The 17288-nt window shown below is 39.3% G+C and overlaps 1 protein-coding gene and 1 long non-coding RNA gene across 8 annotated transcripts in view; one reads left to right on the forward strand and one right to left on the reverse strand.

The window, feature by feature from the left end:
- Positions 1-393: 393 nt before the first annotated feature.
- Positions 394-17288, reverse strand: part of DOCK7 (dedicator of cytokinesis 7) — a 172050-nt gene continuing 155155 nt past the window's right edge. For 3 of the 7 annotated variants that reach the window (XM_060206309.1, XM_060206307.1, XM_060206310.1), the window contains 7 exons: positions 14356-14481; positions 10476-10565; positions 9939-10175; positions 8729-8872; positions 6794-6900; positions 3518-3685; positions 394-1213 (listed from right to left, as the gene is read on the reverse strand). In XM_060206309.1, coding sequence (XP_060062292.1) covers positions 1171-1213; positions 3518-3685; positions 6794-6900; positions 8729-8872; positions 9939-10175; positions 10476-10565; positions 14356-14481 — 915 coding nt within the window. In that variant the 3' untranslated portion in view covers positions 394-1170. Of the gene's footprint in view, positions 1214-3517; positions 3686-6793; positions 6901-8728; positions 8873-9938; positions 10176-10475; positions 10566-14355; positions 14491-17288 lie in introns of those variants that run through there. The other 4 variants (XM_060206311.1, XM_060206308.1, XR_009553912.1 and 1 more) reach the window with 3 other exon arrangements.
- Positions 8780-9732, forward strand: LOC132542947 (uncharacterized). The gene is made up of 2 exons (XR_009553917.1): positions 8780-8895; positions 9404-9732. It is a non-coding gene; the product is annotated as an uncharacterized LOC132542947 (long non-coding RNA).

Here is a 17288-nt window from a genome sequence, read left to right on the forward strand (position 1 = left end):
CAAGTATCTGAAAATCAACTATGACCTCTTATTTAATGGACTTTCATGGTGATGTCAAACTACTGGATTTCTTTTTTTATTACCTTTATTTTATTGGATAGAGACAGCCAGAAATTGAGAGGGGATGGGATGATTGAGAGGGAGAGAGACAACCGCAGCCCTGCTTCACCATTTGTGAAGCTTTCCCTCTGCAGGTGGGGACATGGGGCTCGAACCCGGGTCCTTGTATACGATACGCGCACTCAACCACCCGGCCCCATGAGAGTCCAATGCTTTATCCACTCTGCCACCTCCCAAACCACCTAAACTGGATTTCTAGCTTAATGTAGATTACCAAAGTCTAATGTCTGGCTTATTAATAAGAAGTAGAAAAATCATCCACACCACTTGAGATGCTGAGAATAATGTTCATATTTCTATTTGCATAATGAGGTTGACAGTCAAAAAACAAGCTATTGGGTATAAATATCCCTGTATTTAGCCATTTACAGAGAAAAGGTTAACGAGGTAAAGTTATTTCTGCAATTTATCCTAACTTGGTGTCTAACTGGAAAATGGGCACCAGCTTCGTGCCTTCAGAAATCAGGTATCTGTTTCTACACACTAAGCTTGATTTGCAGTCTTCGTTCATAAAGTGACTGAGCTTTAGTTGTCAACTTGCTGGGTTTTGGGTTAGTTCTTGAATCAATGATCTAATCTTTGTCAAAAAATTTTCAAGTCCCACTCAGTAAAATTAGTGTAAACGTTCACGTATTTAATAGTACCTTTAAAATAAGCATTACTACATTTAAAATGGTTCCAAAATGATTCTATAAATGGTAATATAAATTAAAAAATACAAACTTAAAGTAAATAAATTTAACTTTAGCTATGATATAAATAATGGTAAATGTATAGTGTACCTCTGAATCATTAAAATGCCTTTTAAAAAAAACAACAGAAACAGTATATTACCAAAACATTAGAAATCAAAGCCAAGAATCTCAAAATTTTAACAATCTACATTTGATACTGTTTTGGCCACTGCATTCTTCAATGAGTAAATTAGTGCTATATATAATTTCCAGAGTTAAGTCCCCAGTCATAGTTTTCAATAGATTTTAACCCTTTTCATACTCAACGTTGAACACATGGCTCTTTTTCAGAAGACTAAAACAAGTGCATTTTATTTTAGAGATCCATTTTGCGCAGGCTCATTCGACTGAAGGAATCTCTGAAGAGAAAATAAAAGAAGATAAGTAAATAGTTTTTACGTAATCAAGAGTGCTTTACATATTTCTAGCAAGATGTGTGTTTTATCATCAGTTTGTAGTAACTTTCAAGTTATATATTAATCCTAACAAGCTTTGGTGTGCCACACATACAGTTGTATAGTTTTCTCTTGGATTAAAAGCATATTTCAATAGCTTATTTTGCCAAAGTTCATTAGTCATTTGTTCATTTGGTCAGTAGGCATATATTTTGATGAAAAAGAACAAACTGCCCCCAGGAAACTAGGATAACAGGAAGGATTCCAGGAAAATTTATTTGGGATTATTAAGAGGCAAAAATCAAATGTCTTAAATACTCAAAACATTTCCTAAATAAAGAATAAACTGAAAAATGAATTTGAAGTCTTAAACCAGTGGATTTAAATATAAGGGTCTTACTCCTTTCTTCTTCCCCCTAGCAACATGGGTTTATTTACTTTGAAAACAAAGCTTCCCAAAAGGTACATGAAAATGGCCAAAAATAGTTTAAAGTAACATTTGAAGATCAACCTTTGTAACATGAGTGTATCTAGCAGTGCAAGATCTTTTTTTTTTTAACTCTCCACTTTAGCAAGTTTTTAGGGAACTACATGCTGATATTCACCATAGTATTAAACCTAGAAAACTAATTTCACAAAACAACCTGCAGCATTTTTCTTAGGTCTGTTTATTGAAAAAGCTCCCCTGGTGCCATCCATGGTGTTTCCATGAGTTGCTGGAGCTCAAAGCCAAAGGTCTCTACTGATGAAGCAGACTCTTGGCTGTCAGCTGGGCTTCACTGCTCAGGGCTGACTTCAGGTAGAGACGGAGGTGGGGGGGGGGTGAGGGTGCAGTGGTGGCCAGGGGACCACAGCACCTACTTTGCCTTCCCTGCTGTGGAACCTGGCTTGACCCTGGGTCAAGTGCAGCAGAGCAGAGCACTATCCAAGTGAGGTCAGCCCAGTAGAAACTTTTTGAGATAATCCCTGACTGCATCTTTTTTTTTTTTTTTAATTTTTATTTTTTTTATTTAAGAAAGGATTAATTAACAAAACCATAGGGTAGGAGGGGTACAACCCCACACAATTCTCACCGCCCAATCTCCATATCCCACCCCCTCCCCCGATAGCTTTCCCATTCTCTATCCCTCTGGGAGCATGGACCCAGGGTCATTGTGGGTTGCTCAATCCCCTATACTACCATAAGCCAGAGCTGAGCAGTGCTCTGATAGTAAAAAATGAAATACATGAAATAAAAAAATTTTTTTAAATCCAAGTTATTTCCATTTCTGACTTAATTTATCACACTTAAACTATGTATTATTTCTTTAGATAAACAACTTAAAAGTGCTTTCTAAATATATTAAGTATTTAATAGCTTTACTGCTTTAGAGAACTTGGTGGTAAAATATTGGTGTGTAGCAATAAATAACTGCACATTTTGGTTTTAAGATGCAAGTTATTTTACCTTTTGCAGTTCATATGCCCTGCACAAAAAAAAAAAAAAAATTCAGGTGCTAAGAAGTAAAATGTGAAAGCACCATCCTTGAAACTTTGCATGTTATCTACACCAACCCTTTAAGGTAAGTAGCTTTTAATTTGCAGGAGAGATATAAAATACTACCTACACAGTTAAACTAGGATTAGTTGTATAGAAAATTCCATTTTAGGTGGGGTGGGGGGGGTGGGGGGGCTGGGGTGGAGATAGCATAATGGTTATGCAAAGAGACTCATGCCTGAGCCTTTAAAGTCCCAAACTCAATCCCCTATACTACCATAAGCCAGAGCTGAGCAGTGCTCTGGTAGTAAAAAATGAAATACATGAAATCAAAAAATTTTTTTAAATCCAAGTTATTTCCATTTCTGACTTAATTTATCACACTTAAAAGGTTGAGGAAAAAGTACGGAAGTTTTCTTGAAAGTCAATGGAATTATTGCATACCTGTTTTAGTATAAATCTAGACTAGATACTATTTACTGTCTGGGCTGAAGGGGAAAAAAAAGGCTGATTTACTGGTGAATTAATTCACACACATAGGCCAGGAAATGCGGCAGGGCTATAACAGAAATAGCTTAAGTCTAGCATAACTACTTACTGCAACTTCAAGATTCTCAAATTACAGAATTTTTATCTTGTAGCCTAATTCATATGTAGATGATAAAAGGTTTCTAGTAGTTAACCTGTAGTTTCAAGAGATAACATCTGAGACCAACTGACTTGCCATTAAATGATTCAAGGAAATTTAAGTTTTCTGAAGATAACCAAAATACTAGAAAAATTTATCGTACCTGTGACAGGTGGTAGGCAGAGCAGCCTTGTACAGCTGAGGGATCTTCCTGTTTATCAAAGGCTGTAAAGCCTCCTTAAGGCGATGATAGTTTCTCTCCAGTTCTCTCTGATACTCCTTTTGATCTGGCCCAATTAAGCTCTTATTTTTTCTTAAAGCATCCTCACACCTAGGGAGAATACTGTTATCAGCAAACTTTTTTTCTTTTTATTTATTTGGTAGAGAGAAATTGTGAAGGAAGGGGAAGAAGGGAGATAGAAAGGCACATGCAGCACTGCTTCACTGCTTATATAAAGCCCCACCCTTCTCCCCCCCAGAAATGGGGACCAGGGGCTTGAACCTGGGTTCCTGTTCATGGTAATATGCCTGCTCAGCCAGGTGCAGGATTGCCTGGCCCCACCAGCAAACTGCTATCAAAGTTTGATGGTTTATGGTTACACATACTTACATATTCACCCTGCTGTAGATACAAAGTTTTTCAATTTAATGTTAAATATCTATCCTCTCTTGGGATTAACACAGGGAATAGAGTACCAATTGAGTTTCTTTAAAAGCTAACATTTTGTTTTATTGTAAAGTATATATATTCCTCTATATATCACTAAACCAGAAGCTGCTTTCTAAGTTTACCAGTAGGCCGGAAACAGTTGTGTACCTGAACTGAGGAGCTAGCATAATGGTTATGCACAGACTTTCACTGAAGGTTCAGTATCCAGTACCATCACAGCAGAGCTGAGCAGTGTTCTGATGTGAGAGAGCACGTGGATGTATGTTAAGTGGCAGTTTTCTCTCAGCTGACTTTTCAGATAAAGATGGAGGGATAGGAAGGGGGTCAGGCGGTAGCACAGTGGGTAAGCGCACATGGTGCAAAGCACAAGGACCAGTGTAAGGATCCTGGTTTGAGGTCCCAGCTCCCCACTCGTAGGGGGGTTGCTTCACAAGCAGTGAAGCAGATCTGCAGGTGTCTGTCTTTCTCCACCTCTGTCTCCCCTCCTTCTCTCTATTTTTCTCTGTCCTATCCAACAACAATGACATCAATAACAACAACAATAAAATAACAGGGAAAAAGGAAAAAAATGGCTTTCAGGAGCAGTGGATTTGTGGTGCAGGCACAGCCCCAGCAATAACCCTGGAGGCACCAAAAAAAAAAAAAAAAGATGGAGGGATAGAAGTAAGAAGAGGAAGAGAGAGAAGCTAACAGCTGAAGCATCCTTAAATAGTGTGGGGCTGGGTTCATCACATCTTCCTCAGTTCTAGGTCTTCTCACAACCTTTTATCCATTTTGTTCAGGTACCCAAGAAATCTTGCAGAGCTGAAGCACTGTTAGTGGTGCACCTAGTTGAGTGCTTTTTTTTTTTTTTTTTTTTTTTTTTTAACCAGAGCACTGTTCAGCTCTGGCTGATGGTGGTATGGGGGATTGAACCTGGGACTCTGGAGCCTCAGAAATGAAGTCTGTTTGCATAACCATTATACTATATACCAAACTATATCCATTTCTCAGAACAGATTCTGAAATTTGTTCACACGGGGGGCTTTGCTTCTATTCTTTTCTGCCTGAGAAACGAGTATAGTATCCCCTAATGTCCACATTTAATGTCAACTCTTATTAACTCCCAACGCCTCCAAGTAAAATTCATCACTCTCATTTTGTGCTCACATTGTTCTTATGCCAGAAAAATCACATTCACTTGATAAATGACTATTTCCCCGATTGTTTCAGAATTACCTATCTACTGAACACCTATTCATGACGTATCAAGGGTTATTTCTGCAGAACAGTTAAGAGCAGGCTGTAGATGGTGGCTCCTTAGAAGACCTATTCTCAAGGTTGGTCCTTCAATAGGTCTCTAGAAGTCAGGAGTTTTGAAGGATTCCTGTCATTTTTCTGAAGAGTAGCTGACTGTGCCTATTCATAAAAACACTGTGGTTTAAGATATTTAGCAGATTCCCCTCTAGGGGTTTAGAATTTGGTGCCTGTTAGGGAGAAGGAGTTATTTCACATGGCCCCCATGTAAACCTCTCTAATGATGAGCTTCGCTATTGCGGTTCAATAGTAAGTAATGGTATACAGGTGGTGTCACACCTAAGTGCGGCAGGACTTCTGCACCTCCTGTGTTACTCCACAGTGAGAGGATTTCTTGAAGTCTACACCTGATGTCTTCCAGACTACACTCCCTGATCTCTTCCCTCTGATGACACTGTGTCCTTTCTTTGTTGAAGACTGATTTTATCAAAAGAGACTGGGGCACTGGTCTAGCACATGCAATGCTTGGGATCAAACCTGGGGACTCAAATGTGCAAAGTCCTGTCTTCTACTGGCTGAGCTACTCTGTCCTGTTTCACAATAGCAAATCATAGATTTGCTTATGAATATAAACTCAGTCTTGGGCTAGGGAGACAGCATAATGGTTATGTAAAAAGTCTTTCAAGCCTGAGGCTCTGAGGTCACAGGTTCAATCCCCAGCCCCACCATAAGCCAGAAATGAGCAGTGTTCTGGTCTCTCTCTCTCTCTTAGTATCTTTCCCTCTGTATTACTCTTTCTCATTAAAATAAACTAAATAAAATATTTTAAAAAATAAACTCAGACTTGTGAGTCTTCTCAGCAAATCATCAAAATTGGGGGCATTTGTGGGGACCCTTAGCAAACCTATATATTATTTCACCTAATTGGTACAAACTTCCTAGAGGAGGTAGATATCAGTATCTTTATAGATGAAAAAGGTGAAAGTCTTAGAGATTAAGTGAATTGAAAAAAAGACTTATGACGAAAAGGACACACGTGTGACTGAGCTTACATGCCCAGGTGCCTGGTCTGATCCTCAGCACTGCATGTTGTCTCTCTCTCTAGCCCTCTCATATGCTATAAATATTTCTGAAAGCAAAGGGCAAGTTGTGAACATATTTTTGTCTTTTTTTCAAGTTCACTGCATGTATATTTCCTAAGATAAGGCTAGCAGGAACTCACACTCAAGTAGAATAGTTTAACAGTCTAATACTATTTAATCAGTTTGAGAAAAATTCCTGAGCCTCGGTTCTTCTGTTTAAATTAAAAAAAAAAAATGTCATTGCATAGAGTATTAGGAGCATGTACCCATTCTATTAGGGACTAATAAATTATATGCAAATCACTTACCCATTTACCACTTATACAAATCAACAGTTATATGCAGATGAACTACCTGCCTATGTTTTCAATAGTCCTTTAAAATCCTTACATCATACCGTAGCACTGGGCATGCTCAGTTAAGGAGTCAATGTGGAAGAAGCCTTGAATACCTTTTGGTAAAATCTTTGAAGCAGAGTCGCAATTTATTATGATGTCGGAAGAGTTTTGGGTCACTGGGTATTTCAGATAGAAAAACCTGGGCAACTTCCAAAGGTCCCTGTGAAATAAGAAAATAAGAAATGTGCTTTTGTCTTCTCTAAGAATTAGAGACAGAATATACCCAACGTTTTTGTTTCTTTAGCAAAAGGATAACTGCATTTAAGCGAATATATATATATGCCTATAGATATAGGTCTGTACTTAAACTCTTCAGAGGCAGATTCTAGCAATGTCTTCAGTTATTCCTAATACCCAATTTATGTTCTTACCACCAAAGTTAAATTAATTAGGTCATTTTTCAAAGAAAAAGAGTAGGCACTCAGAGTGTTGTATTCATCAATGCATTTTTGCCTTGCATTTTTGACATTCTTTAATTTATCCTAGATGTAAAAGTTGTCAGGCTACTTATTGACAATCAGTTGTCAATCCACTGATTATTAGACTTGATTTCCTAAAACAGCTTCCCTCAGTATTTGAAATGTATTCCTAAAACTGTAAGTTAAAGAAGGTGATCTTTTGTGAATAAGTTACATCATTTGGAGGTAAAACCTCCACAAAAAAAAAAGCCTGTTTAGGAGGTCTTATATAGTGCTTATTTCAGTTTTGGAAGGGTGGTTTTTTTTCTTTTTTCTATTTTTTTTTTTTTTTTTGGCTTTGTTCCTTTAACCTAATAAAGAGGCTAAATGAAATTTTACTTACAGCCTTTCAAGATTTTTCTCTTACCCTGAAATATTCCTAAACCTCAAGAAACTATGCATGAATCAACTAAAAGCAAGTGACGGGGGTGCCATCCAATCTGTATATGACAAAGCAACAATGTTTTGTGAAGATACAGTATTCAAATTTTCAAAATGGGGAGCAGGTGTTAAGCGCATGTGGCACAAAGCACAAGGACTGGCGGAAGGATCCCGGTTCAGGCCCCTGGCTCCCCACCTGCAGGGGAGTCGCTTCACAGGTGGTGAAGCAGGTCTGCAGGTGTCTGTCTTTGTCTCCCCCTCTCTGTCTTCTCCTCCTCTCTCCATTTCTCTCTGTCCTGTCCAACAATGACACCATCAATAACAACAACAATAATAACTACAATACAACAAGGGCAACAAAAGAATAAATGTGAAAAAAAATCTTTTTTTTTTCAAAATGGCACAGTATGTATTTACGTCTTACAACTGGCTGCGAAAGAGGTCTGGAAAAAGTGTTACTCGAGAGTGTCTATGAGAGTAGGGACTTCCCGGCACCCGAGTCACTCTGAAAATAAGCACTCCGTTCCAGAGGACTCTTTCTGCTCAAATTTTTAAAAGAAAGGTAATTTTAAATCATCCAATTCCTTAATAAAATGTTTACCAATATGTTGATAGGGACTGGGAAGATAGCATAACGGTCATGCAGAAAAGACGCATATGCCCCGACTCAGAAGTCCCATTTCAGTCATCGACAAACCAGAACTGAGGAGTGCTCTGGCTGGGGTGCAGAGGCAACCAGAAGGGCAGGTGTGAAAAGAAAACCTTCAGGGCCGGGTGGTGGCGCACCTGGTTGAGTGCACATGTTCTAGTGCACAAGGACCCGGGTTCAAGCCCTCGGTGCCCACCTGCAGGGGGAAAGCTTCAGAAGTGGTGGTGCGGTGCGGCAGGTGTCTCTCTGTCTCTCTCCCTCTCTGCCTCCCCCTTTCTCGGTTTCTGGCTATTTCTATGCAAAAAATAAAGGTAATTAAAAAAATGGAAAAAAAAAGTTTCACATCTGAGGCTCTAGTCCACTGTTGTGTGTGTTTCTGTAGTCATTTCTAACATATTTTTTCACTTGATTTGCTACTTGGTGTTCTATATAAAATATGACAGAAATGACTCTAAACCCCATGTGTAACTGCAATCACAGTACTAGCCAAAAGCACCAACCTGGTTTACTGTAGTGCCTACTGATCCCTGCAGGACCATCTGAAGCATTTTGGGATCTGCTGGATCTTGATGTGTTGCAAACGCTAACTCCTGTGTCTTTTTCTGCATGTCTTCAATAGCAACTTCGATTGGCGTTAAGATGATCTAGGCAAAATAATACCAATTAGGTCAGTGAACTGAAAGCAAAATATTTAACAAGTTTCATATATAATAAAAAATGATTGGGAGTCGGGCTGTAGTGCAGCGGGTTAAGCGCAGGTGGCACTAAGCTCAAGGACCGGCGTCAGGATCCCGGTTCGAACCCCCGGCTCCTCACCTGCAGGCAGGTTACTGTTGTTGTTATTGATGTCGTTGTTGGATAGGACAGAGAGAAATGGAGAGAAGAGGGGAAGACAGAGGGGGAGAGAAAGACACCTGCAGACCTGCTTCACCACCTGTGAAGCAACTCCCCTGCAGGTGGAGAGTCGGGGCACGAACTGGGATCCTTATGCCGGTCGGTCCTTGAGCTTTGCACCATGTGTGCTTAACGTGCTATGCTACTGCCTGACTCCCATGAGTAAAGTTCTGTTGATAGTTTCCATGTGAGGAATGATGCAGTTCTTTTCAAATTTATTTATTCTTTAGGTTTATGATTAGTCAGCAATTTGTTTGGCTTTATATGTTAACTCTGTTCAGCCACCAGGTTCTAGATGCTAACATGATGCCAACTGGACTTCTCTGTGTCCTGGATCCTCACCTCCCTAGAGCCCTGCCCCACTAGGGAAAGAGAGACAGAGGCTGGGAGTATGGATCAACCAGTCAACGCCCATGTTCAGCGGGGAAGCAATTACAGAAGCCAGACCTTCCACCTTCTGCAGCCCATAATGACCCTGGGTCCATGCTCCCAGAAGGATAGAGAATGGGACAGCTATCAGGGGAGGGGATGGGATACGGAGTTCTGGGGGTGGGACCTGTATGGTTTCTGTCAGTGTTTCCTTTTTATAAATAAAATTTTTTTAAAATTATTAATGATAGAAGAGAAAGTGGGGGGGGGGGGAGACACAAGAGTGCACATTGGCTTGGCATGTGCAACTGTGCAGTGCTGGGAATCAGACTAGGGACCCCATGCTCAAAGTCACTTCAGCCACTGTGCCAGCCGCATCCATCCACCCCTTACACAGGCACCGATGTGTGTGTTTCACGACTTATCTTTCTCTCTCTGTGCATTTACCTCCTCTTTGTGAGTGACATTGACCCTCGTCTTAATGTAAGGGAAGGCATGCGAAGTCGTCAGAATGGTCTTCCGTTTGAACTGCTCATGAAGTTCACCATGGGCACGGCCGTCTAAAGTGAAGGGTGTACAGTACATGAAGCGGCGGAGGTTATAATTCTTGTCGAAATACGTGATTCTGTCCTTCATTTCGTATGTGTCAAAGTAGGGCTCCCCGTAGGTGATCTGAATATAGGCCTGGAAAGGGAAAAACGTCTCATTTTCCTCACTGTTAAATCATCATTTGCTTTTTCTCCAATATAAGCTCTTTTTTTTTTTTTTTGCCTTGCTTCTTCTTTTCCTTCTTTAAATTTCTTTATTGGGGGGATTAATGATTTAGAGTCAACAGTAAAATACAATAGTCTGTACATGCATAATATCTGCACATTAACAATACGCCCCCACGAGGTCCTCCTCTGCCATCATGTCCCAGGACCTGTAGAGCAGAGTCAGTTTTAAAGACATGCCTGTGTGCCACTACAGTCTAAGCGGTCATACCTTGTTAGGGTCTAATTTACACTTGTCTACAGGGTTAGAGTCCTTGATGACTTCAACCACATGTTCTCCAAATCTTTCTCCATAAAATCCCTAAAATAAAGGAAAAGAAATATTTTATTTTAAATGATGTTAACAGTAATAGGTTGATACAGCAGGCCTTTGAGGGAGACTTCTTGAGAAAAACTGGGCTATTTTGCGCATTTTAAAAATAAAACCATGCCAGCAACCACAAAGTAGCTTAAGTTCACAAAAATTATATTTTACATGTCAAGTTAGCACTTTCTCAGTACACACACACACACATTCTCTTATCATCTCCATCTACTGACTTTAAAAAATATAAAACAGAATAAACAGTAATTTTATCAAGAAGTTAATAAGGACAGAAAGCAGACACAAAAGAACATCTTTGATACATATGTATATATGGTTTTATTTTTTCCCATTTCCATTTGAGGGGACAGAGAGAAACTGAGAGGAGGGAGATAAAGAGGAACAGAGAATGGTGACGGAATACTCTCATCGCTCGTGAAGCCCCCCCCCCCCCCGCAAGTGGGGAGCAGCAGCTTGAACCTGGGTCCCCGTGCATGGTAACGTGTGCTGGGCTGAGTGCAGCACCACCCAGCCCATAAAGGGCCTTACATTTTAATTTTTACAATTCTTTTTTTTTTTAATTTATTTTCCTTTCATTGCCCCTGTTGTTTTATTATAGTTATTATTGTTGTTGTTACTGATGTTGTTGTTGGATAGGACAGAGAGAACTGGAGAGAGGAGGGGAAGACAGAGAGGGGGAGAGAAAGAGACACTTGCAGACCTGCTCCACCGCCTGTGAAGTGACTCCCCTGCAGGTGGGGAGCCGGGGGCTCGAACAGGGATCCTTACGCTGGTCCTTGTGCTTTGCGCCACCTGCACTTAGCCCCCCGTGCTACTGCCCGACTCCCTCTTTTTTTTTTTTTTAATAGGGTCTTATTTTTATTGAGTTGATATGCACTAGTTTCTTCTAGATATGAACATTCATTTTATCAACTACTTCACATCATATTCCAGAATTTTCAAGTAAGAGTAATAACTTGTTAATGTTTAATAATAAATTTATATTTTAGAAAGGCAACTGTGGGGTCAAGAATGTAGTGACTTTTCCATGTGACACTGGTCAACCACACAGGGAAATTATGGAACTACTCAAAAGGAAAAATTAAACCTGAATCTTCAAAAGAAGACTTCCTTTCCTTTCCTAAGATAATCTTTGTAACTGAGTAAATTTGGGGAATGAAACATTCAAGAAATTAACATCAATTAAGAATAAAAACTCGCCTCCTAGGAGTGTTGCTTTTCAAAGCCTTATATGGGTAAAGAAAAATCACCTGGCTATCTTGTTACAATAAAGATTTTGATTCATAATGTGTAGTCTAGGGCATGAGAATCTGCATTTTAAAAATAACTTCCAGGTTAGGCCCATGTGGTCCCATGGGATAGAGAAAGACTAAAAAGGCTGGCCAGCTTCTTAAAAAAAGAAAAAAAATACACACACACACACACACACACACACACACACACACACACACACACATATATATGTATCATTTATGGTACAAACTATAAAGGTTAAGGAATTCTAAAGGAATTGGAAAAGGTTTATTTTGAGAATGAGACTGGCTGAGATATCAGGGCAACCCTCTGGCATCTGACATGTTGGGGGACTGAACCCTAGACCTCACACATACCAGGTCTGTGTTCTGCCTGCAGAGCCATCTACCTGACTGCTTTAAGAAGTGTTTGTGAGGCATGATCATTTTATTTTCATTTTTCAGATTTTAATTATTTACTAATGAGAAAGATAGGAGGAGAGAGAAAGACTCAAGACATCATCCCGGCACATGTGCCACCGGAGATTAACTCAGGACCTCATGCCTGGGAGCCCAGTGCTTTATCTACTGCACCACCTCCCACCACTATTTTCACTTCTTCCTTTCCTTCCTTCCTTTCCTTCCTTTCTTTCTTTCTTTCTTTCTTTCTTTCTTTCTTTCTTTCTTTCTTTCTTTCTTTCTTTCTTTCTTTCCCTCTCTCTCTCTCTCTCTCTCTCTCTCTCTCTTTCTTTCTTTCTCTTTCTTATTTGATAGAGACAGCCAGAAATTGAGAGGAAGGGGGAGATAGAAAGAAGACAGGTGGTCCGGGAGGTGGTGCAGTGGATAAAGCATCAGACTCTCAAGCATGTGCCAGAGTGATGTCTGGTTCTTTCTCTCCTCCTATCTTTCTCATTAATAAATAAAATCTTCTTAAAAAAAAGGTTACTTAAAAAAAAAAAAAAGAGAGAGAAGACAGAGACACCTGCAGCACTACTTCACCACTTGTGAAGCTTTCCCCCGACAGGTGGGGACTGGGGGCTCGAAGCCAGGTCCTTGCGCATTGTAACATGTGTGCTCGTGCCCCTATTTTCATTTTTTAAAAGGTATTGTTGTTATTATTATTATTTAGTTGTGAGATAGATAGGAGGAGAAAGAGAAAAAAAAGGAACCAAAGTATCACTTTGGTATATGTGCTCCCAGGGATTGAACTTTGGACCTCATATTTGAGAGTCCAATGCTTTACCAACTGTGCCACGTCTCAGACCCTGAAGTGTGATTTTAAGCTTTTACATTATAAAGTTATCACACTGGGTGTCAGTTAAACTAAAGAGATAATTAAACATTTGCATCAGACATTTCAGTGGATTCTAGTTCCATCATTAACTGTTACTTAACTTTTATTTTTTTATGTTTATTTATTTATTTTCCCTTTTGTTGCCCTTGTTTTTCATTGTTGTAGTTATTATTGTTCTTGTTATTGATGTCGTCATTGTTAGATAGGACAAAGAGAAATGGAGAGAGGAGGGGAAGACAGAAAAGGGGAGAGAAAGACAGACACCTGCAGACCTGCTTCATTGTCTGTGAAGCAACTTCCCTGCAGGTGGGGAGCTGGGGGCTCGAACCAGGATCCTTATGCCAGTCCTTGCGCCTTGTACCACGTGCACTTAGTCCACTGCGCTACTGCCTGACTCCCTGTTACTTAATTCTTTATGTCTTTTCTACAAAATATAAGGCCAATAAATCAGAGTGATTTTGAAGGATAGAGGAGTTTTCAAAATAAATTGAAATAAATAAAATAAATAATTTTACAAGTGTGATAAAAGATTTGAGATCTTTAGCTTAAGTTATTACTGCTTTTATGGGCAATCATTATACGCTAAAGGAATAGTTTATTTGGCAAGTCCAAACCTAGTAAATTGCTAGAGGTGGTTCTAACAGTCATATAGAAGAAGGTAACTCAAGAACTGTAGCAAGGGAGAAGCACTGATAACTTGATCTCTTGCAGAAAACTCAAAAGACTCAAAGGAGGGCAGAGAGGAAGGGTGATAGGGAGGTGAGGGCCCAGTGCTTTCTGATGGAGGGAGAAATAATTTTGTGGTGGGTGATGTGCTGACATCTATTTTGGGGAGATATAAGGCTGTAGCCCTATGGCAACTGGCCTATAAAACACTTTCTCAAGAAAAACTATCGTAGAGAACACATATTAAAGAGAACACTTGGGGGTCGGGTGGTAGCGCAGCGGCTTAAGCGCACGTGGTGCAAAATGCAAGGACCGGCTTAAGGAACCGGGCTCGAGCCCTCGGCCCCCCACCTGCAGGGGAGTCGCTTCACAGGCGGTGAAGCAGGTCTGCAGGTGTCTATCTTTCTCTCCCGTCTTCCCCTCCTCTCTCCATTTCTCTGTACAGTCCAACAACGACGATATCAATAACAACAACAATAACTGTAATAACAATAAAACAAGGGCAACAAAAGGGGGAGAAATGGCAAAATAAAATAAAATAAAATAGCACTTTACGAAAGAGCACAGCATTTACCTCCAACCTGTGAGATATCTCTGCAAGTTTTGTTATTGCAGGTTCCTTATAGACAAATTCTTGTTCGTCCAAATCCCCGAATTTGGTTCCATAAAAACCAACACGAAAATAAGTGCCAAACATCCGCTTACCATCCTAGATTTGGGAAAATAAGAAATTTCAATACATAGGTTTTATTTTTCACATTGTATCTAGGTTGCGATAATAGAGAAATCCTAAGATACTGTAAAAAGTTATCATTTAAAATCATATTTTATTATTTCTCAAAGATAAAAAAAAAGAAAATAATCTTTCTTTCTTTCTCTTTTTTTTCATTATTTCCAGCACATAAGATTGTGGAGTTAGGGGTTTTACTAGGTAACTAATCACATATGATCTATATTTATCTTTTTTTAAATATCTTTATTTATTGGATAGAGACAGCCAGAAATCAAGGAGGGAGGGGTGATAGAGGAGAGAGATCGAGAGACACCTGTAGCCCTGCGAAGCTTGCAAAGCTTTCCTCCTGCAGGTGGGGACCAGGAGCTTGCACCCTGTAACGTGCGCTCAACCAGATGTGCCACCACCCAGCCCCCGATATATATAATATATATAATATATTTCAAGGTTTGTACCAAGTGGTCACTGTGCATGGGTCTTTGTTTTAAGTTCATACAACTGGGAAAATTGTTCCCTTACTGCAAGATAAGATGTTAAGAATACTATAACCTAAAAAAAAAAAAAAAAAAAAAAAAAAAAAAGACTAGTATAGTCATGGACCCTTTGGATTATAACTAAAATAGGCTTACTAGCTATCTACAAAACAGAGAACCCTCCAACTCTTCATCTGAACTATTCCAGCCTTTAGGTCCATGATTAGTCAATAATTTGTTTGGTTTTATATGTTAACTCTCTGTTCAGCCACCATGTCCCAGAATCTAGCATGATGTCAACTAGACTTCCCTGGACAATCCCACCAATGTGTCCTGGAGCCCTGCTTCCCCAGAGTCCCACCCCAATAGGGAAAGAGAGAGACAGGCTGGGAGTATGGATCGACCTGTCAACGCCCATGTTCAGCAGGGAAGCAATGACAGAAGCCAGACCTTCCACCTCCTATACCTCATAATGACCTTGGGTCCATACTCCCAGAGGGTTAAAGAACAGGAAAGCTATCAGGGGATGGGATGGGATACGGAGTTCTGGTGATGAGAACTGTGAGGAGTTGTACCCCTCTTATCCTATGGTTTTGTCAGTGTTTCCTTTTTATAAATAATAATAAAAAAGAATAACATAACTTGTGTCTTAGTAATAATAAAATAAAATTAAAAAGCAGCAAAATAATAATAAAGAATAAAATAAAAGTAGTACTAACATTTTAGTTGGCACTATCTTGACTGTATATATACAGATCATATGTTAGGAACCAAATATAGCACCTGGCATTGAGCAGGTAATCAGTAAGTGTCAAGACTGTCCAGTCTAGAAGCACTAAAGTTAAAACAAAAATTCCTCGGTCAATGAAAATATAAGGAAAACAGTAGGCAAAAATGAGATAGGGAAGAAAAATGACAGGAATGGAGGATAAAAAGAAAAATAACTGAGAAGGGTGGGTTATTGTGAAGTCCTCAAAGCACCCACTGCATATATTAACCGCACATCACTTCAAATATAAAGCACTCAGGAGAACTTTTAAGCTTTACAGCACATTTAAAAATAAATTCTTTGAAAGAGAGAAAATATTTGGGATCTTTCTGTGCATTTCTCACAATTTGGATAAAAAGATGTTTCAGACAGATTTTATGTTGGTATCTATATAAACAGCTACATAGAGGTATATAAACATCTATAGAATTCTCTGCCATAACTATTTTTCCTACATTAAGTTATTACTCGGAAACACAAACATTAGGTAAAATAAGCCACAGAGTTACTGGTAATTAAGGGGAAAAGTATACTTAAATTATACAGTTTTATAAAAACATAGTGACTAAAAATAAACCCAGAAGTTTTAAATAACAATGCTTTTTTTTTTTTTTGCCTGTAGGAAAATGAAGTTTCTCTCACACTCTCTCTCTGTCTCCTTTTAAATGAAGTTTCTAATTTAGAATACTTTTAGAAGATACTTCAAATTTTAAGGTACAAATTAATTTTTAAGGCAAAAGAAATCTCTCCAAATAAATGAATTCAACCAAAATAATAACAGGTTCTTCCAAAATCAAGGAATGAAATATAAGGTCAGCATCTGCTTTATTATTTATTAATGATTTATTTCTCATTAAAAAATTTATTTTGTTGTCCTTGCTGGGGATTCACTGCTCGGGGAAGGCATATTTTTGATAGATAGGCAGACTGACAGACAGGAAGGAAGGCACTGCAGCAATGAAACTCCCTCCAATGTCGTCGGGATCAGGCGTGAATCTGGGCTGCCTGCATGGCAGGGCAACACACCATCCAGTCCAGGTCACCTATTCTGCTGGTTGTGATTACTTCTGAGAATGTCAGACATATATTTCTGCCGTAAAAACTGTGGGTCTTAGAATGCTGCTATTCTGGCTGAACTCCTATCAGAGGTTCCTGATAGAAAACATCATTCCAAATCTTAAAAATTGTGGTCTCTTAAATAGTTGCAGGCAGCTATTTGGAGTTGTTTCTCTCAGCTTCATTTTCTAGTTCTCAGTTATGACATCTTTCAAGAAAAAAAATTTTGGGGGGGGGGTGAACACCAGTGTACCACTCAGAAAATGCTGTGCTGGGGGTTAACTGTGAGGTGTCACACACGAAGTCCTGTGCCATACTTAAAGAGTCACCTCCCAGCTGTACTTGCTGAACTGAGAGGTCTTCCAGAAACAGAAATAATACTGTTGATGTGACCTGATCAGAGATAGAATCAGTTTCTCCTTGACTCCCTCGATCTGGATTTGAATTATATTAAGACAGTATAAGGCTGAATGGAC

This window comes from Erinaceus europaeus, chromosome 13, assembly GCF_950295315.1.
Source record: "Erinaceus europaeus chromosome 13, mEriEur2.1, whole genome shotgun sequence".
NCBI lineage: Eukaryota > Metazoa > Chordata > Mammalia > Eulipotyphla > Erinaceidae > Erinaceus > Erinaceus europaeus.